We start from the raw sequence: 27,374 nt of genomic DNA, 5'->3' as shown, positions 1-27,374 counted from the left end.
GTGAAAGGAGCCCCATGTGGCCTCTATCTCGGGCTCTGTCTATAGACTGAGGTCACTGAACATAATTTCACATGATATGACAATGACAGCTACATTTCTGTGAGTGTGAATGCCGCGGTATAAGTTCTGAGAAGTATAGTTACAGGAAAGATAAAATCAAGCTTACTTTACAATGACTGAGTAACCGTGACACAACCCAAATGTCAGGGGGAAAATGATGGATAGTCTGTCTATGTCTGTCTATAACATATGTAGAGTAGTGAGTTGAAGACACTGGGGTAATGTAAAACTACTAAGTTTCCTCATTCAAATGGGTTGGCATTTTTGATGTGGCAGGAGACGCATCAGTGCACTCCTAAAGTTGAGCAGACTCCAGTTGATAATTATCTGATTTGCGGTGGGGGGAAGTCTGCAAGATGGAGCAGATGGCATTGTAAATAGTATTTCTGCAGTGAATGCCTTCACTGAATAAGGAACGCTCTGCTGAATGCCAAGCTCTGCGGGAGAAGAGGCAAATTGAAGCCCTCCCGCTCCGTGTTCGTCTGGGATGGCCCATTGTTGTGTGCGTGCTCCAATTCCGGAGTGACAGGCGAATTCCTTTCGTTCATTAACGGTCCGAGCGGGGGGAAAAGTGAGCGATGTTGGAATTCCATTCATTCACCCCACTCACTGGCTGGCGGATGGACTGACATGACCAAGCTGATGAGAAGTGATTCAGTTGTTCCGGCAAATAAGCAAGAGGAATCCAATTCAATTAAAGAGTAATGATTTCGAGTTGCAGTAACCAAGAATGTTCTGTCTGTCTCGGTGGATTATTAACATTCCACACGTAGCGGCATATGAGCTGATGTGGTAGGAGGTCAGTCAGTATGAGAGATAACATGGAGAGGTGTGGGGAGAATTCATAGTAATTGAATCAAATCAAAGCCAACTATTTTCAAGCCCCAGTTGACACACGGTGTGGCTAAATTGTAACAAAAAAACAAAGAAAAAACCATACACTTACTTAAAGTCTAAGGCTGGCCTACCCTTCCTCCTAGGCTTTGATTGCTGCATTTATGATATGGTTAAATATAAATATGTTAACTTTTATTGTATGCACATTGAGATTATTCTTGTATGAATATGAATGAAAAACTCACTTTATAAATGTTATACATTATTATTATTATTATTATTATTATTATTATTAGTAGTAGTAGTAGTATTAGTATTATTAGTAGTAGTAGTAGTATTATTATTAACATTCATTGACAATTCTAGGAATGAATCCTAACCTACACAGATTGAAACAACAGAGCAGTTTATGGAATATGGAAATGTAAATATTATATTTATTCAGAGAGAAACGCTATGGCCGCATTAAGGAGTTCAAACCCAACACTGCTGACCATTCAGGGCTGCCTAGAGTCATTGGGACATATCAACCCACTTTCCCTAGAACATGTTGATCGTATCTAGAAGGAGGCCATCTGTGTTGCTTCTCTCTGGAACAAAAAAGAGGGAGAGGTGATCTCAGGCCCAGCTCCCAGCTCCCTGTGAGAGGATGAACAGCAATCTGCAGCAATAACGCCCCTCACCCTTAATGAAGACTGGTCACTGGCATGCCTTAGATGGTACCATTCTCTCACGCAGAGTGTTCCCATCCCCCACCCATACCCACACACATACACACCTCCCCTTTCTGCCTCCCTCCTGCCTCCCCCATATCATGGTTCACCAGTGAGGGTTATAGGAGCTCTGTAACTGAGGCATCCAGTGCATCCAATCCTAAGGCAGGCCAGTGCATCCAATTCTAGCACTGCATGTTGGGGTGCATCCTATCCTAGGATCTATCATACCAACCAGTAATTTCACTATACTCACCTGCTGAAAAGCCATTTGTTATCGATGCAAATGGAGAGAACTGTGTAATATTCCATATGGGGTATGGATCACATGGGTCTCATATGGCTCAATGCAATCAAGCAGAGGTAACCAAGTTACATTTACATATCGTATTATATAAACCATTGGAATGCTAAAAATACATTTATAACAGGAACAGGCATTTAGACCATGTGAACACATGTTCATGAATATCTAATGCTGTCGTAAATAACAATAATATATATATTTAGTTCAAGATGCTGACACTGTACTGCTGCTTCTGCAATGATGGCAACTGAGCGGTATTTTGCAGCACACAGCAGCTCCTGTGCCATCCCTCTGTCCTGGGCACCGGCAGGCTCATTCTAAATGACTGATTTGGACGTCAAGACTAGAGCTTCTGCCAAGGGCCCCAGCAGCCATGCTAATTGGCTGATGGAGGCTAATCTAAATAAGTATGGATAAAAAGACTTTTACTGTAAATATGCAAATCTAAATCAGGGAGACGTGCCATTATAATTTATCACTGGATAAAACAATTATTTTAATTCATGTTGCATTATTTTTCTTTTATATTGTAAAGCCATGGGCCAAGGGTGGCCTAACAGTGCGTGCGTGCGTGCGTGCGTGCGTGCGTGCGTATTGTGTACATGTTTGTTTTTGAGTCATAAGCCTCCTTGAAGCTACAAACAAGCCAACTGAGCCCATCTGAGATCAATCAAGGGCCCAAGCATGATGGAGAGGGCTGTCAGCATGGGCTGCTGTGGCCTTGATTCAATAAAACAAATAAAACTAACTGGGAGAAAATCGCATGGAGGCCCTCCAGCTTGGATATAACACCACAGTATTGAACCCGAGAAGAGAGAGAGAAAGAGAGGGAGATAGGCAGATATAGAGAGAAAGACAGACATAGAGTAAGTGAAGGAGAAACAGGGAGAAACAGGAATGAGCCAGGGAAAGGGAGGCAGAAAGAGAGAAAGAGACGGAGAGATTGAAGGGGTAGGGGAAAGCCAAAGAGGCACAGCACTTGTCGGAGTAAGTTAACTTTACTAAGATCCTCTCCCTGCTTTCCTCCCGATGGCCTGTCCCCTGCTGGGAGTGCAGAGGAATAGGGCCATGTGATCACACAGGAGGGGGTCACATTGGAACTAACTAACTCCCCTCCCCTCATACTATACACATGACCACAAACCTTCTCCACATAACCTGGGGAACACATTACACGCTCCTGTCAGCACTTAACCTTCTCCTCCACTTCAAAGACCATCCAGGAGCTCCCTCCCTCCCTCCTTCTTCTTCCTTCCCTCTCCTCTCTGAGACAGGAGCCCCCAGGGAGCCACAGCCAGACCCTACTACACAGCTCTCATCATCACACAGAGAGAGAAAGGCAGGGAGAGAGAGAGAGGGAGAGAGAGAGACAGGGCCATGGGGCCAGCAGAGCCAAATGAACAACTTCCCATGGTTTGGTTTCACGTTATGGACTGTACACATGGAGGGGGTGATGAATGGCACATGCAAGAGTAGTTGAGGAAAGGTAGAGGTCAGAGGTGTGTAGTACATCTTGGGAAACATATGTCTCTACTTGGATACAGTGGAACAGCCCGTTAGTTCAGCTACAGAGACAGTGATCGCCTATGGTTCATAGCTCCCCTCCATGTAGGAGGGCACCCTTGACTTCTGCGTCTGTTCTGTCTGAAACAGATCTGCATTGAATGAGATACTCTGTTTTTGACCTGAGAGAGCAAATTGCACTTCAGCTTTAGTTTTTCTTTTTGTAAACAGCTTTGAAGGCTTTGCTAATCTTTTACAGATTTGTGACTTCCTTTGGAAGTTTACCACTGGGTCAAGGTTGTGAACGAGGTAGCATTACCTTGCATGAAGTGAAGTATTATTGAATGAGTGAAGTATTTGGTTGAATTTGCTCCTTGGTGTTGAGAGTCGGTGTATGGGTTTATGAGAATGCATTCAATACAACCAATTTATCTTATGCATGTTGAAGAAAAATCCACAAATGCAGTATACACTCACCGGCCACTTTATTAGGTACACCTTGCTCGTACCGGGTTGGACCCCCTTTTGTCTTCAGAACTGCCTTAATTCTTTGTGGCATAGATTCAACAAGGTGCTGGAAACATTCCTCAGAGATTTTGGTCTATATTGACATGATAGCATCACGCAGTTGCTGCAGATTTGTCGGCTGCACATCCATGATGCAAATCTCCCGTTCCACCACATCCCAAAGGTGCTCTATTGGATTGAGATCTGGTGACTGTGGAGGCCATTGGAGTACAGTGAACTCATTGTCATGTTCAAGAAACCAGTTTGAGATGATTTCTGACCTTTGTGACATGGGGTGTTATCCTGCTGGAAGTAGCCATCAGAAGATGGGTACACTGTGGTCATAAAGGGATGGACATGGTCAGCAACAATACTCAGGTAGTCTGTGGCGTTTAAACGATGCTCAATTGGTACTAAGGGGCCCAAAGTGTGCCAAGAAAATATCCCCCACACCATTACACCACCACCACCAGCCTGAACCGCTGATACAAGGCAGGATGGATCCATGCTTTCATGTTGTTGACGCCAAATTCTGAACTTACCATCTGAATGCAGAAATCGAGACTCATCAGACCAGGCAACATTTTTCCAATCTTCTATTGTCCAATTTTGGTGAGCCCGTGTGAATTGTAGCCTCAGTTTCCTGTTCTTAGCTGACAGGAGTGGCACCCGGTGTGGTCTTCGGTGTGGTCTTCTGCTGCTGTAGCCCATCTGCTTCAAGGTTCGACGTGTTGTGCATTCAGAGATGATCTTCTGCGTACTTTGGTTGTAATGAGTGGTTATTTGAGTTACTGTTGCCTTTCTATCATCTCGAACCAGTCTGGCCATTCTCCTCTGACCTCTGGCATCAACAAGGCATTTTCGCAAGGCAACTGCCGCTCTCTGGATATTTTCTCTTTTTCAGACCATTCTCTGTAAACCCTAGAGATGGTTGTGCATGAAAATCCCAGTAGATCAGCAGTTTCTGAAATACTCCATGCCACGTTCAAAGTCACTTAAATCACCTTTCTTTCCCATTCTGATGCTCGGTTTGAACTTCAGCAGGTCGTCTTGATCATGTCTACATGCCTAAATGCATTGAGTTACTGCCATGTGACTGGCTGATTAGATATTTGCGTTAACGAGCAGTTGAACAGGTGTACCTAATAAAGTGGCCGGCGAGTGTACATACATTGTCAATCAAAATACAATCTGAATCAGTCCGCAGTAATATTACTATCTTCCTCTTTTGACACACAAGAATATATAAGGGAAGAAATACAGAGCTCATAAATACTAATAGAACAGAAGCTGCCGGAAGCCCGGTGGCAGTATTTACATAGACAACCTGTATAACCCAGCAGAGTAATAACATTTAATGTACCATTTATTGGCCCTCAGGGATCCATTCATTGGAGATGGAGGTCTGATACCAAATGTTGCTATTCCCCCAGTAGTATCACACATTCCCAGGACGCCTATGGCTCGTACATTAGATATTATGTCGGCAATGCCACCTGAATCCCAACTCCTTGTTGTGTCACTCACGCTCCAGTCTGTCCATGGGGCTTGGAATGATTGCAATTTGGATTCCACACTGGTTTGACTGTACATTGTTATGGTCGTACTTGATGTACTCATAATTTCATAGACCATCATCTAAGTATGTTAAAGGTGCAATTGAAGTTATGTTAATAGATATACAGTATATATATATGTTATATATATATATATTATATAGTACCAGTCAAAAGTTTGGACACACCTTCTCAATCAATGGTTTTTCTTTATTTTTATTATTTTCTACATTGTAGATTAATATTGAAGACATCAAAACTATGAAGGAACACATATGGAATTATGTAGTAAACAAAAAAGTGTTAAACAAACCAGAATATAGTTTATATTTTGGATTCTTCAAAGTAGCCACCTTTTGCTTTGATGACAGCTTTGCACACTCTTGGCAAGGTGTGTCCAGACGTTTGACTGGTACTGTATATAAATGTTTACTCTCAACTGCATAGCTAGTGTGTTTCCTTTGAAAATGTCAGTCTTGTTCATCAGCATTGCACACACAGTCACAACCCTTTGACTGAATATTTGCACCATCTCTCTGAAGGCACAAACATGTCAGGTAAAGAATTACAGTGTTGACATAGCAACACGTCAAAATACACACACACACACACACACACACACACACACACACACACACACACACACACACACACACACACCTCAGATCTTTGCGTTAAAAGACATCAAAAGTAAAATCATTTATTCAAAAACTATCTTGAAAAGCATATCACACATAGACATCATTTTATGAACCTGTCATGAAAGAAGAAAATCAAATAGAAACTAACAGTATCTGACAACCATCATTGTGCTGTATCAAGGTGGTGAGATACTGAGGGAGACATGTTGTGATGCAGTAGTGAATGATACAAAATACTTCCTTACTAGGCTACATTGATCCATACAGTACATACAGCATTGTCAGCACTCTGCCTCCAATGCTTAGACATGAATAGCTTCATCTGTATGGAGGTTTTCCCTCATCTGCAGTGCGCCTGAGTGTCACGGGCTGGCAGGGTTCCAGACCTCTCCTTTCTTATTCATCCCCTTCACACACAGCCAACCAACACACACAGCTACAGTCATAGTGCCGCACCACTCATGTACAGCACAGGGTCTACGCTGCAGTGTGTCATCATTTACAACTGACAACTGACTTAATGTTATCGGTGCTACGTTTATAATACGATCATGTTCAAGACCTCATAATAATAGTGTGTCCTAAGATTGATGTAATGTAATGGATAGTGCTCAACTCTTATTCCGAGTCAATAGGGAATAGTATTATTCAGTAAATCCTGTAAATTCCCAAAGGTTTATGATTTAGAGAGAATAATGTAAACTTGACACACTTAAGAAAATATTCCAGCAATGTGAGTAAATTATGTATACAAATGTGCCACAAGTTCAAGAAATGCAATGTAGATTTGCCAGTTAGGTGGTTTAGGGTGCTGAGAAAGTAAATAAATAATCCTGATAAATAATTCATTGGAATTCATGTTGCTTTGCCTCCAGCCTTGAGAGTGTTTAGAATGCAGGCTGGAAGGCTTCTGCAGTCGTAGGTAAGATTCTTCAAAAAATAGAAAAAAATAAAACACTTTTCATAATGTGTACAAATATGCGATGAAAACATATAGGAAAGTACAGCCAAGTACTTTATTTGGTGTTCTTGCGAGCATGGGGAAAAGATGGCCGTCATCTTTTCCCCATGCTCGCAAGAACACCAAATAAAGTCTAGTGTGTGAAAAAAAGTTCACACAAAGCCACAGGCTGCCAGATCCACAGAGAGCGACAGACAGGGAGAGAGTATTTCAAATTGCATTGCAAAAGAGGAACCAAAATAAAAACAGAAAGGATGGGAGAGAGCCCAGGGGGGAAGACAAGTACAGAGCAGAGCAGAGCAGGGACGAGAGGACAGGAGAGGAGAGGAAAGGAGACAGCTCAAGGCCAGTGATCCTGTGACCCCATCCTGATGATGCCTTCCTTTATAACATTACACCAACAAATGAAATGATCTCTCCTGTTCAGCCCAATACAGACCTGTGACTCACTGTCTACAACCCAGTGTGTTTGTGTGTGTGTGTGTGTGTGTGTGTGTGTGTGTGTGTGTGTGTGCGCCTGGGTGTGTATGTGTGTGTGTGTGTGTGTGTGTGTGTGTGTGTGTGTGTGTGTGTGTGTGCCTGGGTGTCTGTGTGTGTGTGTGTGTGTGTGTGTGTGTGTGTGTGTGTGTGTGTGTGTGTGTGTGTGTGTGTGTGTGTGTGTACGCGCGTGTGTGTGTGTGTGTGTGTGTGTGTGTGTGTGTGTGTGTGTGTGTGTGTGTGTGTGTGTGTGTATGCGTGCGCGCATTGGGGGTGAGACATTTCTTAGCCTTCTTTCAAATCTCAAGCTACACATTTTAAAAATATTCTGAAATATGCAATGTTACAGTCATTTCCACAAGTAAGGAGAAGCAAAACCATGAGAGACTTTCAGGAATATTTCTGATAGCAGATATATATTCACACAAATGAACAAGAATAACTATTGTGAACATCTGTATTGCTGGAGGGAAGCCAGGTAGTTGAAGACAATGCTGTACAGCATATAGCAGCTGTGATCAGACAGTGTATTCATTTTCAATGTGAACTTGAACATGAATTTATTCAGCTGAAAATACAATAACGAGAACCAAACTTACTCTTGCAAATGGCCCCTGGGTTTCTTTAGTGACCTAATAATGCACTGAGGCAATTTATTTTATGGAGAAAAACATATGGAAAAGCTTCTGCATAAGATCTTGCAAAATGAAGCAATACTACACATTGCTTGAACTGTTATTAAACCATCAATGCATCTGCAATTACCATATTAAATGCATTTTCATGATAAAGCCTTTCCTTTCATTATGAGTGAATAATCTCCACTAATATACATGTATACTGTCGCAACACTGTTAATGATTGAACATATTTGATTATTTCCACATGGCTCAACATGCCCCTGTGAGAATTGAACCCTACAATTCAATCCACAAAAAGTCTAACCCATGACACACAAAACAATTGCACCATACTCCAATCGATATGAAAATGGCAATGCACTGTCAGTCAGTCACACACGCAAATGTGGAAACAGAGCTTCTTTCCAACCTCCTCACATTACACCAACCCACCTCCAGGCCTTGAAGGTTGTAGAGGTGTTTGAGTGGGTGCCAAGATCCACGTAAGCACTGCAATAATGAGGCATAGGGCCCTGCCCCCTAACCCTAACCCTGCCCCTGGCCCGTCATCAAGACCTAGCAGATAAAAATAGCAGCTACAACTCAGAGCTGAGGATCATGAAGTATTTCCACAGTTTACTGAGTGTCTTAGAGATGTCAGAGGAACAAGTAAAGATGCAAATCAACTGTGATTCACCGTATGATATCACAAAGCCCACTAGACTAGTCATGGAAGAGTCAATGTTTATTCATAACAGGTGAATGGTGCACTATAGCCCTACAGGGCTGCAGGGCATGAGTCTTCATTCTACCAGCGAGCTAAGCGCTGTGAGTATTGTGTATTGTGTTTATTATGATATATTCTTACAAAGCTGTTCAAAGACTTCCATTCCCCCTGGTTACAATGGGAGTTGATGCATACCAATCACTGGAAAGCTGTCTGTAAACAACTACCTGTGGACTCTGAACAATATACAGTACTGTACAGTTTGGGCTCAGGCAAAATAGAGCACTGCTGTGCAACTGACTTAGTATAAAACATCTCTATTCCTTGCTAGCACAAACACAATAAAACACACAAATACAGTAAGAGAACCTAACAGTAACAGGTGCCATTTCTATATTTCTATGAGGCGAAATATTTTTTCTAATCCGGGAGGGCTCGTTGACATGTAGTCATTTGAAATGGGTCACAAACATCATAACGGTTTGTTTAAGCATCACTCTACTACAATCGCATTTTAGGATACCACTAGTCTCTATAACAGCCATCCTTCACATAACCGCTGCTGTGGCAGCAGTACTCATGATGAAACAGACATTTGACTGCCTCTGCTTTTTTCCCAGACCAAATTGCTGTTTATGGCAATCAGCAGGGTTGTATTCCCACAGGCAGCGCAGGCCCAGACTGCCTCTCATTGTCTTATTGTTGGGTTGTGGGTGGTGCAGAGTGCAAACACTGTCACCTCCCCCAATGCGCCCCCCCCCCCTTTTCTATGTTGCCAGAGATATTATTTGTATCTGAAATTTCATATACTTTAAAGCACAGAGAGAGAGAGAGAGAGAGAGAGAAAGGTGGAGAGAGAGTTTTTGAAGCAGAATAAACTTGTGAGATTCCTCTGAAGATGTGATCGATGCTACAGTACCAGTCCGTGTCTGTGTTGTAGTGCCAGCAATGGGCTTCATTGATTTTCTCCAATATTGCTATTGTGGGGAGGTCTGCTACTGTACCACAGAAACGTGTTTGTGTGTGCATGTTTCTCTTTGTATTGAGTCCACAATTGTCAGGATTCACTAAATAAAGACATGAATGCCAAATGTCAAGCCTAAGAAGATTCTAGGAAGCTCCTTTCCACCTCCTAACCCCTAGCCAACATATACTTGTGAGTGGAACTGGAGCTCCTTTGGCATAGTAATGATGTTTCCTGTGGATTTCCGTCTGGTTGTAGCCCATGGCTAGAATCTGCCCATGAATGTTTGTAGTGTCTCTATGCATACCAAACACACATCAAGAGGCAAAGTAGCACAGGAGCTGCAGTTAGAAACATACTGTACATAAATCTCCTTCTGTGTTATTGTTAATTCTTTGTGAGCAGGCTGAGGATAACAATATGGAGGTCAACAAGCAGATGATCACAGAGAAGAAACTAATTTGGAGGTTAAAGGTGACACAGTATAATGGTACATTAAACATTTGCACAGTAATCCACAGGGACCCTTGCTCCCCAGCGTAACGCCAGTGTGGGTTTACTGTATGATGGGTTAAACAGATCAGGCAAAATGTTTGTCAAGTAAACACATCAGTCAGTCGTGCTTTGTTTGGTTCTCATTTTGTCAAGGAAATAGCTTCACATTGGGGTCAGTGATGGAATGATGGGGTCGAACGAATTCTAAAACCAAACAAACAAAGAGAGAATTAATGAGAAACACCTAATCAGCTCCCCACCCATTTTGTGTGTGTGTGTGTGTGTGTGTGTGTGTGTGTGTGTGTGTGTGTGTGTGTGTGTGTGTGTGTGTTTGTATGTTTGTAAGAGTTAAAAAGATGTTAAACTCACTCCTCAAGGTGAAATATCCCCACCCGCGCCATTGATCTGCATACCGTAGCTTTGCATGGCTGGTTAAAATTGTGTATTTCAGTGATGGTTGTGTGTTGGCATTGAGGACGCAGGTTCGAGACTTGTGTGAGCTCAGAGTGCAAGGAAGTAATACTGTTTGAGGCAACGTGACGCCTATTACATTCACACAGACTGTACCATCTCCTTGCACATTCCATTCAATAACTGATGCCTCTCACAGAAAAATCTGCACCACAATAGTTTGGGACAAGGCAGCCTGTTGGGGTTATATGGTTATCAATGTGAATGCTGACGAAAACTGCCATTGTACAAATAGTCTGTCTGAGAAAAGAGCACACAGAATATTCACTTTCTTATTCAATCTTTCTACAAATACAAACTCAGCAATATGCTTGGCTAGTAAGGCACCTGCAATGACAAAGTTGTCATTCCAAGCAGATTTTGCAGAAATATTGCAAAGGAAGAGCAACAAACGTATGTGTCTACCATGTGACCATAACAAGATTAAAAACACCTGCTTCCTCTAAATCCAAATTGGAGCTTTGGATGGGGGAACATAAACCCCAAACCAAACAGAACACATCAATGGGCAGACCAGAACTCATGAATAATGCAAAGGAGAGGGGAAGAGATTCAAATTAAAGAGTGAGCCATGAGAAGTCATGGAAATGGTTCTCAGCAGTGGGCAGTGTGTGTGTGTGTGTGTGTGTGTGTGTGCGTGCGTGCGCATTCATTCGCAAATAACACGCAGCCTGCTTTAAAGATCACAATAGATAGCCAATGGATCGAATAAAATCCAAATGCTACATAGCCATGGGATGTGCAATTTTCTTTCTTCCTTTTTCCTTGATGGAGGCTGGATTTGTGTTTCCATTTTCTTTTATGGTCCCACCATTCACCCAAAATGCCTCTTTTATGTGTTTCAAAGCACAGTAACACCAGTGAAACATGGGGGAAGCCCAGTGTTCCTTGAACCGCAAGGCTAATCTGAACACTGACTAATATGCGCACTATGCACATTGTTTGTGTGCTTTGGCATACATCATTTCACCCAGACTCATCATTCATTGACCCTTTGTAGATAGTGGAATAGCGGTTCAGAGTGCTGGCGGGTTCAGATGAGCTACCCTGGCAACGCCTTCATAATTCAAAACCTGGCTCTACCACTGAGACAAGAGCTGACATACCAATTTGAGCGAACAAGCTGCTGCAACTGTGACATCAACTCAATAAATACCTAAAATGAGTCGTTTGTTCAGAAGGTAGAGTCAGGTCAGATATGTTCTCTAGTTAAAGTAAGGTAAGAAAGGCAGAGCAGCCACTGGGAAACAAATCACAATGAACCCCAAAGGGTCGTTCTGGAACACAGAGTGATCTATTGAGGCCTACTGTACCTTGACGTAAATTCGATGTACAGTATTCACTAAATAGCCATTCTAATCCAAACTAACAGGCTACTACTGCATTAGTCCTTTACATAGTGTTCCAAAGGCTCAGAGGGAACTAATAAGTAACTTCAAGGTTCATTGTTTTACATTAAGGTGTTATAACACAATTTATTTGAAGGGAATGGCTTCTGAACTGGTACCAGAGCTTTTATTTCTGAGGCTTCCGAGTCACGGAAACGCAAAGTCACGTTACATCTCACATTATCTATGTGTTTTTCCTCACATCCCGACCTGGTGTTGACAAATAATTTAATATTGAGGATGAACTTGACTTTTACGAATGAAACATGCTTGTTATCCAGCTCAATAGATATAACAAAATAAATAATTCTTAAAGTGGTAAAAAAAAAAAAAAAAAATAGTATGATTTGCTGATAGCGTGTTCAGGCATTAAACAGAGTATAGAACCTGAGTCATATGTGAACTTCTCTTCTCTCTAACACTCAACCTTAGATGTAAAGCTGTGGGCATCGTGCCTGGTTCTGACTCAGTACACTGTATACTTTACACATAATATTGGTCTGACAAACTATGGTAGGAGGCAACGGGACTATATTGGCAATAACTGAGTCACAATGCTCCTGCCTCACGTATCTTAAGAGTGTGTGTTATACCATGGAAATGTATTCAGCGTATTTGACTGCAGAGTTTTGATAATATTCCTGTAACATTAAACATGCACGATTGGGGATTCTAGATTTTTTTAAAATAACCGGTAAGTCAAGGTTCCATTTGAAAGTATTCTGTATAATTATGCAATCACTTACTCATACAACTGCAAAGAAAATTACAGCTGTTGAGGCAACTTCAATTAAATTAACTAATCGTTGTTAATGCATATGGGAATTGCAAGAGACCTCCACTGAGGTTTACTATTTGATTGACAAGTTTGTGAATTGTCTCTCCCACACCAGTTCCCAGAAACTAAAAGCTTAATAAAGGCCTTCTCAGAACCCACATAGAAAATAAACTAAGCCAGTCCTGTTCCTCCTCCTTACTCGACATCTCCATCTCTCCCACCTCCCTCTTCCTGCTCCATCTCTCCCATGCCTTTCCTTTACTTGCTAATGAGCCGTGAGATTGACAGCTGGATTACTTGGCTGGTTTGTAATCCTTTAATTTCTCCGTTTAAGATAATCACCCTCTGGATGGAGCGCTGCCTCCTTGTCCTGTGGCTCCTGTCACTCAGCCCCACATACACACATACATCACAGGTTGGGGGAGATCTTCTGAACACTACAGACAAATACCATTACAGACAGACACCAACACACACACACACACACACACACACACACACACACACACACATACACACACACACACACACACACACACACACACACTCATAAACACAAACATGCACACATAGAGTACATATAGATTAAACAGCAGTATACACCCCAAAGCAGATACAGGATAACACCCAGAAAAACTCAGACATAAATACAATGAGCACAAGCACACATACTGTGTACAGTATACAATGCTGCAGAACAAACACAGAAATTAAAGGAGTTGGAGCATAAGAACATAAATACCACAGCTAGAGACACGCTGTATGGCTGAATCAGACGAGAGACAAAATATAAGAGTTCTGTAGCAAGGGACCTTTGTGATGTTAGATTTTGGAGCAAAGGCAACTTGACAGTGAAGTCTTTTAATTAAGGAGATACAAAGCCTCTGGTTACAGAAATAGACGTACACTTCTCGCCCTCTGGAGATGTGTTTAGCCGCGGCTTGGAGGAATATATGTGTTGGTCGCAGCACAACGTAAATCATTTTGATTGGGCTATGTTTTTCAGCTCCTCCAGTGCTGGTGACTGGGGATATGAGTGCTGGGGAACATGGGGGTAAAGTGGCAGCACAAGGTCAAAACTCTTCGCCGTAACTCATCAATAAAGTGAGATGCCACCTCCATTCCTTGGCTTACAAGGAGGCAGAGGGAGAGATACAGACTAGTGAGGAGGAGGGTAATGGTCCCAGTCCATAAGCTCCTTAATGGAACAGCGTCATCCACACTAACTGCTTATAATGATGATATTTCATGGTGACTAATGGTGATAATGATGATGATGACGTCTATACTAACTTGACAGACTGACAGACGTTGATGAAGGAGGGACATCTCCTGCTTATTATTCATTGAACAGATATGGTTGGTTCAGAAACTACTCTTTGACATGTATGTGCCATATTGAGGCACCAATATTATCTAATATACGAACTGATATATCACACATTTGAGCTTTCTGAAGCTTTCAGCGATGAGCTATGTTTGTGTGCTCACAGCAGAGGGTTTGGTGAAGGGAAGGCATATGCTTATGAATGCCAACAGAGCTCCATCTTCCTCCTCCCCCTCCCCCTCCTACTCCTCTTCCTCCTCCATTCTGTCTTCTGGAGGGGGGAGAATGGCTCCACACTGGGCTGATTCACTTCCACATCCCCCAGGCTAGACGAGCCTACCTAACTAATCCACTCTCCTCAGTAATTAAAACAGCACCAGAGGGGCTCTAAAGATGGAGGCTGGAACTGGGAGAGGTCAGTGTTGAGAGACTGACACAATCACACAGGTAGGTGGGAGGAAAACAGGCATGCATATTTCATTTCTGTTGTTCCTATTTTTTTTCATATTTCTTTTCAAAGGTGAAAAGCTTGAGAGGATGTTCAAGGCAAGTAGCATAGAATGATTACTGTTTTCAAAAGGTAAAAGTGAGTACACAACTATATTCTAAATATTTTTCCAAGAGGGCTTTTGTCACGCACAGGGCTCTTAACTATGTACAGTATTTCACCCTCTATCATAAATGTACTCACATTCCATGGTAGTGCTCTGTTACTGCTAAATGTGCTTCAATCAATCTATTACATTAAAACATACACCTACTGTTGCAATGATCCAACCAAATCAGCTACCAATAAATTAATAAATAAGTCCAAGTTAGAAAAAACGCAATTGAACACAGAGGCTCTGATTTGTATTCAGATGCATGTAAATCCTGGGGCTTAAAGGAGGGAAGAATGGTGGTAATGAACTGGTTGAGGCTGGGTTACACAGACAGTTATGTGAAATAGAGGCTTCCTACCAAGAAAAGGACTCTTTTCGAGACCGCAAGAAAAAAGAGAACCTTAATCAGTGTCTCAAATCATTAAAGTGCACTGAGATGTAAAGATCGAATGCACATTGATTGTGAGAAGGGTGGTCAGTTATGAAAAGGGTTTCATTAACAATGCAAATGGTATTCATAGAACGCAAGCATCGAGAACAAACACAGGGTTTATTCTTTACACACACTGGGGTTCCTTTTAAAGGCTGTGTTATTGCTAACTGAATACATTGATATGAAATGGGAATGAATGTAGATAAATTTGCTCTCTTTGCAAGGGACCAGGGGTTAAATTGGGATTTTGTAAGTAGAGGAATTCTCCCAAATGAGTTGCTTTTCCATAGTCATTTTTAAAAGAAACGCCCAAGGTCTCCCATACTAAGACGGTGGAACTCCATCCACCCCCTTTCAACTATGAAATCACCATCTCCTCCACGCCCCCTAACCTAACCCCTTACAGAGGATGATTTTGGGAGGGAAAAACATTATAATTGCCTCTTTTCTCTCTCCTTTTTCTTTGCAATCCGTCCTTTGACTAGCTGCCGGCTTGCTGGATTTAGAAGATCCAATCTAACGTCTGATAATGTCATAACAACCTTAGTATGAAGGTCCAAACACAGGACACCTTTGGCTCATATCTTTATTTTCAATAAATGTCTATTGCATAACCTTCCCTTGTTGACTACTGACAGTGCTTTGGAATGGATCTCAGAAGGAGTCTAGACCACTAGAACAGATGCACAAGGTTACATTATCAGTTCAGCTGAGGCTCCTACTGAGCAAGCTACTGTACAGTACACTGTATGAATGCAGGGCAGTTGAAATGTATCATAACCTTCACTTGTGCCTGGAAAAACATGGACACATAAGAAGTATTGTATCTTTTCGACTGAAAGCACTTCTCAGAAGCTATGAACACACTTCATGAACAGAACCACTGACTCCCATCAAAGTTGTCACAGTATACAGTATATCAGCACACAGCTTTGGGTGGAGGTCTATATGACTGATCTGATTCCTACTGTTGGAGGTAAAACCTCACCGTCACTGTAACACTACCAGGAAGGGTAGTGGCACCAGACAACCTCCAATAGCTTTTTATCTCCACCAACACCATAGAATTACACAGAAGAAGAAAAATGGTGTTGTACAGTATCTATCTTGTGTGGCTGGGTTGATGGAATAGGTTGGCGGTGGATGTCATGTTGTAGGGGGGTTGAGGGATATTGGGCCATACCTCGCGTTTGTATGAAGGGGATAAGAGATAAAGAGAAATGATGGCGCTCATCCTCTGTACCTGTATTCTATCAGCTTGCCACAGACTCTGTGTCCTGGGTAGAGAGATGAAAGACTCTCCGGAGGACAAGAGAGACAGAGTGAGTTGGAGGGAAAATGGCATCCTGCTTATCAAACGCCTCGAATCATAATCCCTTTCCCCGGGTTTTGGACATACTTATGAGAGCGCCGACTGTTGCCTTGGAGAGAATTAAGACAAGGTGTCTTGAGCTCCTACAGTATATAGTACAGCATACACCAGCCAGGCTGCTTTAGCTTTATTTGTCTGATATTTTCAAATGGGAAAGATAGGGTTTACATGAGTAAAAAAAACTAAGGGAGAACTCAAATCCCACATTCTCCACAGAGTAGATCAATTGAGGGTTCAGCTATTTCTAAGATACAAAGAAAACATGAAGTTTGGATATCAAAACAAGTACATTCTGTTTGAAAGGATAGAGAAGTGTGTATTGAAGTTCACAAAGCACAAGCTTCAATGAAAGTTAGCTTGTCCCCAGAACTGACACTTCACTTGTGGTGCTGTCACCCTGACCAAGACCAAGTTGTCATTGTTGTTTTGTTCTGTCCTGACCCACTATGCAATAGACTTCTATCATGTTCCTTGGTTCCACAAAAGTAAAATAATCCAAAGCAAGCCAAATCAACACCACTCTTTAGTTTTAAGTTATATTTAACTTCTGTATGACATCACTTTGAGCCACAGGGTCTGCAAATTATGTACTCAACAAAAACTCTGTCAAGTTCTGTTCCTACCCTTTTCACCCATGCGGTCAGGGATGGTGAGGGCCAAAGGGTGAAACTCATCACCGATGTCTTTTTAAATACGTACTGACAGCTACTTTGCGAGCCGCTATCCTGAAGAAACTGCAGTTCAAATCAATTTCTTTTGTGCTCTGCCCCCCCCCCCTCATGCCCACGTTCCTAGGTGTCTGTTCTGGCTCTTAGAGCGAGGTGATGGTTTACACTGCGATGTGCAATCACCGGAATATCCCTTTTCATGGCCTATCTGGCCACAGCGGGGATCTGCACGGAATGAGTGCTATGCCTCACCAGACTGCCATAGATTCTCTCCAACTCATTCCCCAACAGAGAGAATTATCTCCATAGGAGCATGAGTAAATTCACTATGTTAAACTTAGGGCAGCCAAGGGATTTGTGTGTTAGCTAAACAATGGTCTTTTATGGCTAGACATAAACCCATAATGGCCTGTTTAACCTATAAGGCGATGGAAGGAAGATCTGAGACGTATGCAAGACCATTCAGGTTGACCTTTCAATTCTTATCACAGACAACCTCATCTTCAACCATAAGACTGGACTTTGACATATATTCAAAGGGCAAAATTAATAAGGCATGGTCAATGAAAATCTATTTTACTCCCATGAGGGATAGTAAACAAACAGATGTGGTTGGATGAGCAAATGTGGTTGGATGTATTTGAGTCCCAGATACAGTACAACAAGGCACTGAGGTTGGAGCTAACAAAATAAAAGAGCCATCTATGCCATTAGATAGTGATCCAACACCCACCCACATTCCCTCAAAACAGTCGATGTGACAGAGACCGACTAACAGCTCTTCCTCCTCAACACTCCAGAGACTAGATGAATGGTATGGGATCGAAACATTGAAATGGCCAATGTCCACTATCCAGCAAACAGCAGGCAGTACCAGACAGGCTACACCAGTAAAAGTAGTGTTGTGTCCTCCTGACCTCATCCCTAGGTGTCCTGGTGTCAGAAGGACCAGAAGCAACAGTGGCTGGAGTCTCAGTGGCCCAGCAGCAACCACAGCGCTGTAGCATCTCAGCCCCTCCCTTATCTATCTCTCCCTCATCAGTTTCCTAGAAGATGACGGTTCTGGGTTACACACACACACAAACACAAACACACACACACATACACACACACACACACACACACACACACACACACACACACACACACACACACACACACACACTGTTAGTATAAAAGCCTTCCACCCTTTTTTCCCTCTTGCCTTGTGTTCTTTGGAAAACAAACCCTCAGTCAGGCCAACGATTGCACATTAATCATAGCGTGAGGACTTACGCTCCTCCAGCCGATATTCTTCAGAATGGCCAGAAGGGAGGACAGTAAGGCTCAGAGATTGATTTTCAGAAAGTGCAAACACAGAGAAAGAAGCAGAGGTAAAATTGGTATCGAAGCAATGGATGCTGTATACTATAAACCAAATAAAAAACATACGGTTCTGTGGAGTATGACTTTCGCTGAAACGTTACCGCCTTTCTCCCTCGCATGTGCACACGCACACGCACACGCACACGCACACACACACACACACACACACACACACACACACACACACACACACACACACACACAGCCCTCTAGATGCCATATATGTCCAGATACAGTACATCACATTCTGTTTTTTGTCTCACTGAGGATACCTCAGCCACATTCCAGACAGGCAGAAACCTTCAACCTCAAGCCTTCAGGCAAAGTAGGTCCCTATTGACTGCATATGTTGTTCTTGTGAGTCTCCTAAAAAAACAAATAACCAATAATTGAATAATTCAATAGTTTCACTTAGAGCTGGACAAATGCTCCAACAACCATTACAATAATAGCACCATTTCCTCCTATCAAATAACATTTCAACAGAAAAACAGTTTTCCCTACAAAAACAAATAAAAGTGTCAGGGGAGAAGAGGGATCATAGAACTCTTCTGTTGAGTCACTCACAGAAGAGTTAGAAAGAGGGGCGAGTGACATTCATGTGAGTAAGATGAGAGTATGTTTTAGGAGTACCCTAACGCTGTATTTATCTATTTTGTGTTCACAAAGATTATGTCACTCAATCATAGTCAATTCAAAGACTCCAGCCGCAATGTGGTGGAAAGCATGTACATGCATTCATAAATTATACAAGAATGACAGAATTTGCCTGGGTTCCTGGGAAGTTTGTTTAGCCATTTTAGAAGAGATTTCCAGACAAATATATGACCCAGCTGAAAAAAAAGGCATCATTTCACATTGCTGGAGAGGAACCTCACAATAGACACGCTGCCTGCATTAAAAAGAAATGGAGCGAACGAAAAGAGAATTGAATTCCTCTGAAAAATAGAGAGAATAATAGGAAATATGTATTAGAGTTGAATACTGGGAATAAAATAAAAGCTGTGAGCTTCTGGCAGCAAACATACACAGCAGGAGATAGATAGGTGATTTAAATTAGCCTGCTTTGGTGAGCCTGCTGCTTAAGTAATCATTTATGAAAGAAGAAATTAAAGGTTTTCACAGTAAATAGTTTTATGTAAGCTTGATGACTGAGAATCCAGTTCATATGATGATGTTATAAGTGTGCAGTGCACCGACCTTCTTAAGACGTGATGGGAAGCTATATGCTGTATATAATGTATGTCACCATACACATACACATACACGCACGCACGCACGCACGCACGCACGCACGCACACACACACACACACACATATAACCACATGAACACATAAACACACAAACACACATAAACACATAAACACACAAACACACACACACAAACACACAGACACTCAATCCAACATTAGTCGGGATCCATCTCAGGAGAAGACGAAACTCAAAATCTACAAATGAGATCCAGAGCCACAGTGCTTACCTTTGAGGATGCTCTGGCCTCGTAGTACATCCCTTGAGACAATCACTGTGTAGAAGCTCTCGGAGAAGCCTGGTCTGCATAGGGGTTTAGGTGGTTGGCCTGCCATAGTCCCCTGGGGAAAAAACAGGACGGGCTGTTAAGCATTGGCAAATTGACTTGTGGCTGCAGGATCACTGGCTGATCTCCCAGGCTTCGAGACTGATATTGAACCTTGGAGTTGGACAAGGGACTGGTGTTGCTGATTTGCTTCAGTCAACAGCTGAGCTTGCTGTGTAAATGGATGATAGCATTTGCAAGTTAATCTGGTATACCAGAACTGGTCCATTGGCCACCTGTTTTTCCTGATTTGGTGTAGTGTGAGCTGCTGATTCAGTGAATAGGAGCACTCTATAATGATATGCTGCTCAAAAAAACACAGAAAATGGGAAAAGGAGGATAACATAAAAGGAGGATAAGGACAGAGAGAAGGATAATTATATGGATTAATGATGATGATGATGATGATAATGATCAGCAATAAAAAATACATTTTACATGAAAAATGGTGGATCAAACATATGTTCTTCTATCAATACAGCATGGTTACAAAATCAAAGGTTACATAATTACTGTTCATTTGAGAAGATTATCAGTAAAGTAGATTCAATCTCTATCTCTCTCTCACTCACTATGAATTATTTACAACCTAAAGAGTTAAATAAAGATTACTTATTTTATGTCAGTCAAATTCATTATTGTTTGATGTAATTTAGAGGTAGACAATCGGTGTGTCTGGATGTACAGTAGGTTCTTACAGTATTATATCTCGACTAGGAGAAGGTTTTTGCAAAGAGTGCAGCAGCAAACCGCCTCATGCACGCATCACATTAATTTAAAATGTGAACATGCATGATGTACTTGTGTAAAAATACACTTTTTGTGTTCGACCTGTGACAAATGATTAATGAATCAGCAATATTAGAAGAAAAAACTGTAAAAACTGTATACTTATATCTGTACATGTTTATGTTATAATTATACATGCACATATCTAAGTTGTGTATAACTAATAATCATTCACTATAATTAGCCAATAACAGGGGCCTTCTTTGAGGTGTTTTACAATCATCAATCGTGTCTTGATATCCGTAAATTCAGCGTCACATCATTCATCAACATATAGTGCTGCTAAATTAGTTACTAAACGTAATTTATGTCATCAAAGGGAATATGACAGCGCGTAGACTAAACGTGAATGAAGTTCGCAATAATGAAAGCAAGAGACACGAGTGATAGATTGCATCCCCTGCAATGCAATAAAGCATAGTCTACTGCAGTTCAGTAAGTATACGAGGAAAAAGGGTTAAAATTAATAGTCGATTGGTTTATTTCAAGCACCTGTCGTTCAGCAAAGGGGGACAATGTTATTACAAAAGCTCAATGGAATGTTATGAAATTCGTCTTGATGATAGTTTAAGTATATACAATATGAGCTCTTTAAACGCTGCACGTTCCCTATAGCGCAAAATACTACTGCAGGGGGAAAAGTCGTTCACCGCCACAATTCAGCACCACATAAACTGCACCGTAAAGCCCTAAGCCAAACAGGCACAGCAGTGCAGTACTTCCACAGTATTTAAGAAAATAAATAATTATATCTTACCCAAGATGTATCCACAAGTAGGGTGCACGCCAGTATAACAACGGAGCCAATATTCATCTTTGCAAGTGCGCTGTAGCCTGTGGTCACAGTATGGAGATTGGACTGACTCGCTTTCGTCGCTAAATTGTAATAATTCCCTGCGCCGTTTCTTTGGATGCAGAGTTCCGAGCGCGATGAGAAGCTCTCTGCGAGAAATTGTCCCGTCGCGCTGAGACAGAGATGCTGAGCTCTGCATGTGCTTAGGAGCCGGGTGCCTATTGGGTGCCAGAGTCACTACAACCCCTCCTACCGCACGGTGGAGAATGCATGCGTAGTAATGCGTGTAAAAAAAACCTTACTTATTCCGCTCCTGGATGTATCAACTTGATTATAATGTGCATGCTTGGAAATTCTCATTGGAAATTCTCATTGGGAAGAGACAATCGGTAAGAAATCAAAGAACTAGGTAGAAATATAGTTAGTGTGGTTAAATGGATTCATAGGCTATTGCATGTGTGAAGTTTACACAGAACCAGATTTGAGTGATTCCACCAATCTGTATCATTATGTGTCCATTAGCAAGTGGTAGTCTATTTCAAACTTAAGTTACCTCCTCTACCTTTGATCTATGATGAGACTGTCAATAAAGCAGTTTATTAACGCTATTGAGATTGATTGCTTTACTAGACGTTGATACCAAATATAATGTCATCTCAAATCTTTCTCTTGAAACAATGTAGGGTAGCATATGGATATGGAACTCTGAGAAAAGGATGCTACTGCACAGGGGTCTATACCTACTTAAATTATTATTATTGTTTATTTATTATGCATAAAAGTCTGAAGGTGCTGAGCTGAGCCTGAGCTCTGTCCAAATGTTAATAATGCTGACATTTCATAAAGCCTCTGATGGGTGCCTCAATTACCATATCTGAGAGGTCATGACAATTTAATCCCATCAAAAAGAATATGACAGTGTGTCAGTGTCAATCATCGTAGCCCAGTTTCTGCCCCTGACACTGTCATTCACTTTGTTTCCTTATTTACATGTTCATCAATGAGCATCCCATTATGGACTAATGTAGGCTACCAAGCTAAAATGTCCACAGGCAATTTCCTTACTTCATTATCATCTGCTACTTCAAATATTGCAAATATCTTAAAGCTGAATAGCTAACAGTCTTGTAGTTTTAATAGCAATAACTATACACAAGTGTCTGGTTTTTAGTCCAGAAAAAGCCTACTTTAAACCATTCAGGTGTGGCTGTCCTACTTCAGTGGAAGGGGGTTTGGTGCCACATACAATATTTCATCTCTCTTCAGGGCAATGTGCTTCTGTTTTCATTATGCCCATGCAAGGCCTGGCAGGAAGGCTGCTCAAAAAGTGCTGAATGACTTCAAATCAACCTGCTTGTTCACTAAACAATGATATTAATAAGTAATGTCACCTCATAGCTTTATGCACTTTCTGCCTGGCTTCCATTTCCCAGGCAGAGGCAGACCGTTGACAGGAAACAGCACTTGTGAGGAGAGAGAATTTAAGCTTCCCTCAGCAGGGGCTTGAATAAATACCAATATGTTAAATCCCCAGATCTCAAGACATACTGTAGTCTGGAAGATATAGTAGTGTGATACCTACTGTACTGTAGTCTATGGATCTGTTACCAGTGACAAGACCTATCTCCCTCACAACCTTTGACAGGGTTTACAGTAACAACAACAAAGCATAATGTAGGAAGTATGGCCAATTAACTGTGTTACTCACTGCATCTGCATATTGAGAAAATGGCAGTCATTATTAACAGTACTTAGGGCCATGGAGAATGCATTTATGGGTTGACTAACCTTGAGTCTTGAAGAGCAAGTGATGTATCGGTGCATTTCCCTGCCAGCCTCTCTGCTGTGCACACAATGATGGCTATAACACAGGCCCACTGAACCACCAGTCTACCCCTACAGAACAAACACAATGATATTCATGAAATTATTGTTTTGCTGAATTACTACCCCAAAGCAGGGGCTGACTGATTCCCTCCTCAGTAAATTCAGTGGCTCTAAGGTAGCCTTCTCTGTCAGTTTCGGAATGCAAGTAAATTATTCCACTCGAGTATCAAGCATTTGCCTAATAAAAATACCATCTGGGCACTTGAAGTGAATTGGTTTAAGGCCATGCTGAATTATTAAACAAATCTCACCAAATGGGTCCCAGTTCTCTTTTTAAAAAGGGAAATAAGTTATGAGCACCATACCATACTCTACAGGCTGCTGCTGTTTCAAACAAATTTGATTCTCCAATTGTTTTCCTAAATTGCTTTTCTCTCACAGCTTGTTCTATTATAGTGGGTTGGACATCAGGCTGTTTTTCTCTCCTCCCTTTCCGAGCGTGAACTTGATGCTTACAGTACATAGCCTTGTAAAGCTACAGCACATCTCTAATGTCATCAATATGATTGACAGAATAGAGGGTGATGGAATGGTTGAACAATTTATAGTCCTACATTATACTATAACTTATATTATATAAGCCTGAAGATTTTATTTGTGGAGATAAAATCTGGCTCAAACTCCGCTGAACCCCTTAGCAATCATTGTTTTGATTTATGATATATTTTATGATCTGCATAGCATTTATCCATTGTATATTATGTCACAGCATACAGTTTGTACATGCTCTCAAATAAGTTGTTTCTCTTTGGGACTGTATGCCTCAGGTTACAAAAAAGTGTGTAGTGTGTCACATTGATAATTGATACTGTAGTAGGCCCACCTATCCTGGGGATTCTAGTAGAATAGTTATGGGACTGTGAAACACAGTTGGGATATAGTGTGGGGATGGGAGGAGGTGAAAAATAGTTCTCCAAAACAGGAGTTACAGGAAAAACTAGAAGCCACTCTTGTAAAGCATGCAGACAACCATATCATCTAAAATCTGTTCATGGCTGCTTTCGCCAGAACCACGAATGCATATGAAATTCAAGTAAACCAAAACAATTGATTGAATTCTTCATTGTTCACACATAATTCAGTGATGAGTGATACATAATTAAAAATACAATAACATACAAACGTTTTCTCTCCCATTTCAGAGGAAAGATATCAGGAACAAAGTAATTTCATCCTTGATCTGATTCTCTAATCTTGCACTGATTACATAATCTGGTGTATCGTTGTGCACCATTCCAATATGGTAGACACATTATTCTGATACGACAGGCAGCACGATAGAACCCTCTTCGCACACACGTCTTTTAAAACCCAGGCAACAAGGAGAAATCATTAGATAATACTGTTGGTCAGCTTTCATCTCAGATTATTCAATAGCCATGACTATGGACCATAAATAATAATAGATGCCTGTGTAATGCTCTTCTTACAGTAACCCACCAGCTGTCTGTATCTCTCTGACCTTTGGACTGTTGTTTGAATACAACACAATTTACTGTACACTCTATGGAGGCAGTCGTCACATAAATGGACATTTGTTTAATAGAGGTCCCCTGAGAGGAGAGTGAGCACACGTGCGTGTATTTATTCCATTTCTAATCAACTTTAAGTATGGACAGGGAGTGAGGCCTTCCATCAGCCTTAGGCCTTCAGTGCATTTGGAGAGACATGTCAATTGCACTTATTACACAATCTATGTTAGATCCATATGAATTCCTACTTTTTTAAACAAAAATGCAAACACAGCATTTACATGAGTGCATTGTGTCCTCTTATATGGATGGGTGGGGGAGGGGAGAGATTAATTAATAAAAGATGTCATCTTGGGGGTGGTTCGGTTCAATAACGGCAGCCTTACAAGTTTTTACTGTCTCAACAAAAATGCAATAAAGCACAAAACTGTTGTGTGCATAATTCAGAGGCAGAATGCATAAATAGTGGATTAGGCTTGATTTAATTATGTCAGTGTGAAAGCAGAGCGTGGCATTAAACAAACAAATGCAGGAGAGCGGAATGAAGCGGCTCCGCGCCCAAGTGGAGAGGCCCAGAAGAGGAGCCAATAGCAGGTTTATACAGAAATCAAACACAGCTCACACCACCACCACCACCACCACCACCACCACCACCACCACCACACCACTCAGAGTCAGAGTCAGAGTTTGACATGGAGCTTTAAAAGTATATGGTGCTTGTTATTGGAAATGTTTTAGCTAATAAATAAAGAGAGAAAAGGTACATTTTGGTTTCTACCACATTGGTTTCTACTTACAGTATGTCTTGATTTAAGGGTGTATTGGTTTGTTTATTTTCAATGTGTGCTTTTTCTTAAAATGTCCATCATGTTGAATGTACTGTATGTACACCGACACTGAACACCTAACCAAAACCAAAAACATTGTTAAACAATAAAGTGATTATTCTCATCAGAAGGGAACTGAATTACCCTAGAGATATGTCTGAGTGAGAAGAGGACCGTAGACAGTTGCCACAGCATCGTTAACCACTCCTCCAGCTTGCACACACTATGCTCATTTACTAGGTGGAATTGATCACACCACATCATTCAAAGCTACACTCTCTGAATAAGAGTACTGTTCATTTGTGGGCTGAGTCTTGCGTGAGAAAGCAAATGTACCTGGAAGGGATATGGGGAGAAATGTGAACTGATTACAGAGTTATTCTCTGAGCTGTGGAATTCAATATGAGGAACTAACAGTAATCTGGGTCCCTACATGGGCTGAATGGCTGATGGAGTTCAGGGAGAGAATGGGACCTGGAAGGCATGGTCGGAAACACCCTTTTCACCCAGCGCCATCGGCTCCCATTACAACACACACCTTTGTAATGGGTACATGTAGAATTACAGCCCAGGCTTGATCACAGAGTAAAACCGATATTATTATTCACTAATAACATTTTTCAAACTTTCAGCATACCATTATAGCCTGCCTGATCCACCACAATGCATTCAAAGATGACAATTTGATTTATGCTAATGTAGCCCTACTTTTCTGTTGTCCTCACATTCAATTTTCCTGTTTCCATAGTGCTAGCATTGCCATTTTGCCCACGAGTGTGTTCAATTTGCAAATCTTGGAATTAATGGATTCATGGCCTTGTAAGCAGCCATCAACTGCCGAGTTTCCCATGGCCGTTCCCATTGGCCAGACTGTTAAACCTCTGTCTGTGTATGTGTGTCATATATTGTAGCCTATTTGAATTTGCACTGCCCTCTTTGTGTCCTTCCAGGTAAAGATATGACATATTGACTGCTCTCATCTTGGGCAGCAGATCCCCCCTCAGCTATTTCACTATCAAAAGTGCTGGTACAGCAAAGTGGAGTGAGAGGGAGGGAGGGAGGGAGGGAGGGAGGGAGGAAGGGGGAGAGAGAGAGAGAGACACACACACACATGCAGGTTGGGGAGAAGGATAAAGAATAGTCACAAAAGAGGCATAGGGCTACACACAAATATGACATTCATAGAAAAATACAGATGGTAGAGAGGTCATATACAGACAAAAGTAGAAATACACAGTGAGTGCCAATTACTGTGAA

The 27,374-nt window shown here is 41.6% G+C and overlaps 1 protein-coding gene across 1 annotated transcript in view; it reads right to left on the bottom strand.

Annotated features, from left to right (window-relative positions):
• The window catches only part of cdh4 (cadherin 4, type 1, R-cadherin (retinal)), a gene marked incomplete at both ends in the record, with an annotated part of 140,795 nt that extends 118,843 nt beyond the window's left edge, over window positions 1-21,952 (bottom strand). The window contains 2 exons of the mRNA XM_083668394.1: window positions 20,254-20,365; window positions 21,896-21,952. Of these exons, the coding sequence (XP_083524520.1) occupies window positions 20,254-20,365; window positions 21,896-21,952 (169 nt within the window). The remainder of the gene's footprint in view (window positions 1-20,253; window positions 20,366-21,895) is intronic.
• Between the last annotated feature and the right edge of the window lie 5,422 nt (window positions 21,953-27,374).

This window comes from Argentina silus, assembly GCF_951799395.1.
Source record: "Argentina silus genome assembly, chromosome: 4".
Lineage (NCBI taxonomy): Eukaryota > Metazoa > Chordata > Actinopteri > Argentiniformes > Argentinidae > Argentina > Argentina silus.
Note: the sequence above shows the minus strand (reverse complement) of the source record. Positions and strands in the feature narration are given on the sequence as shown.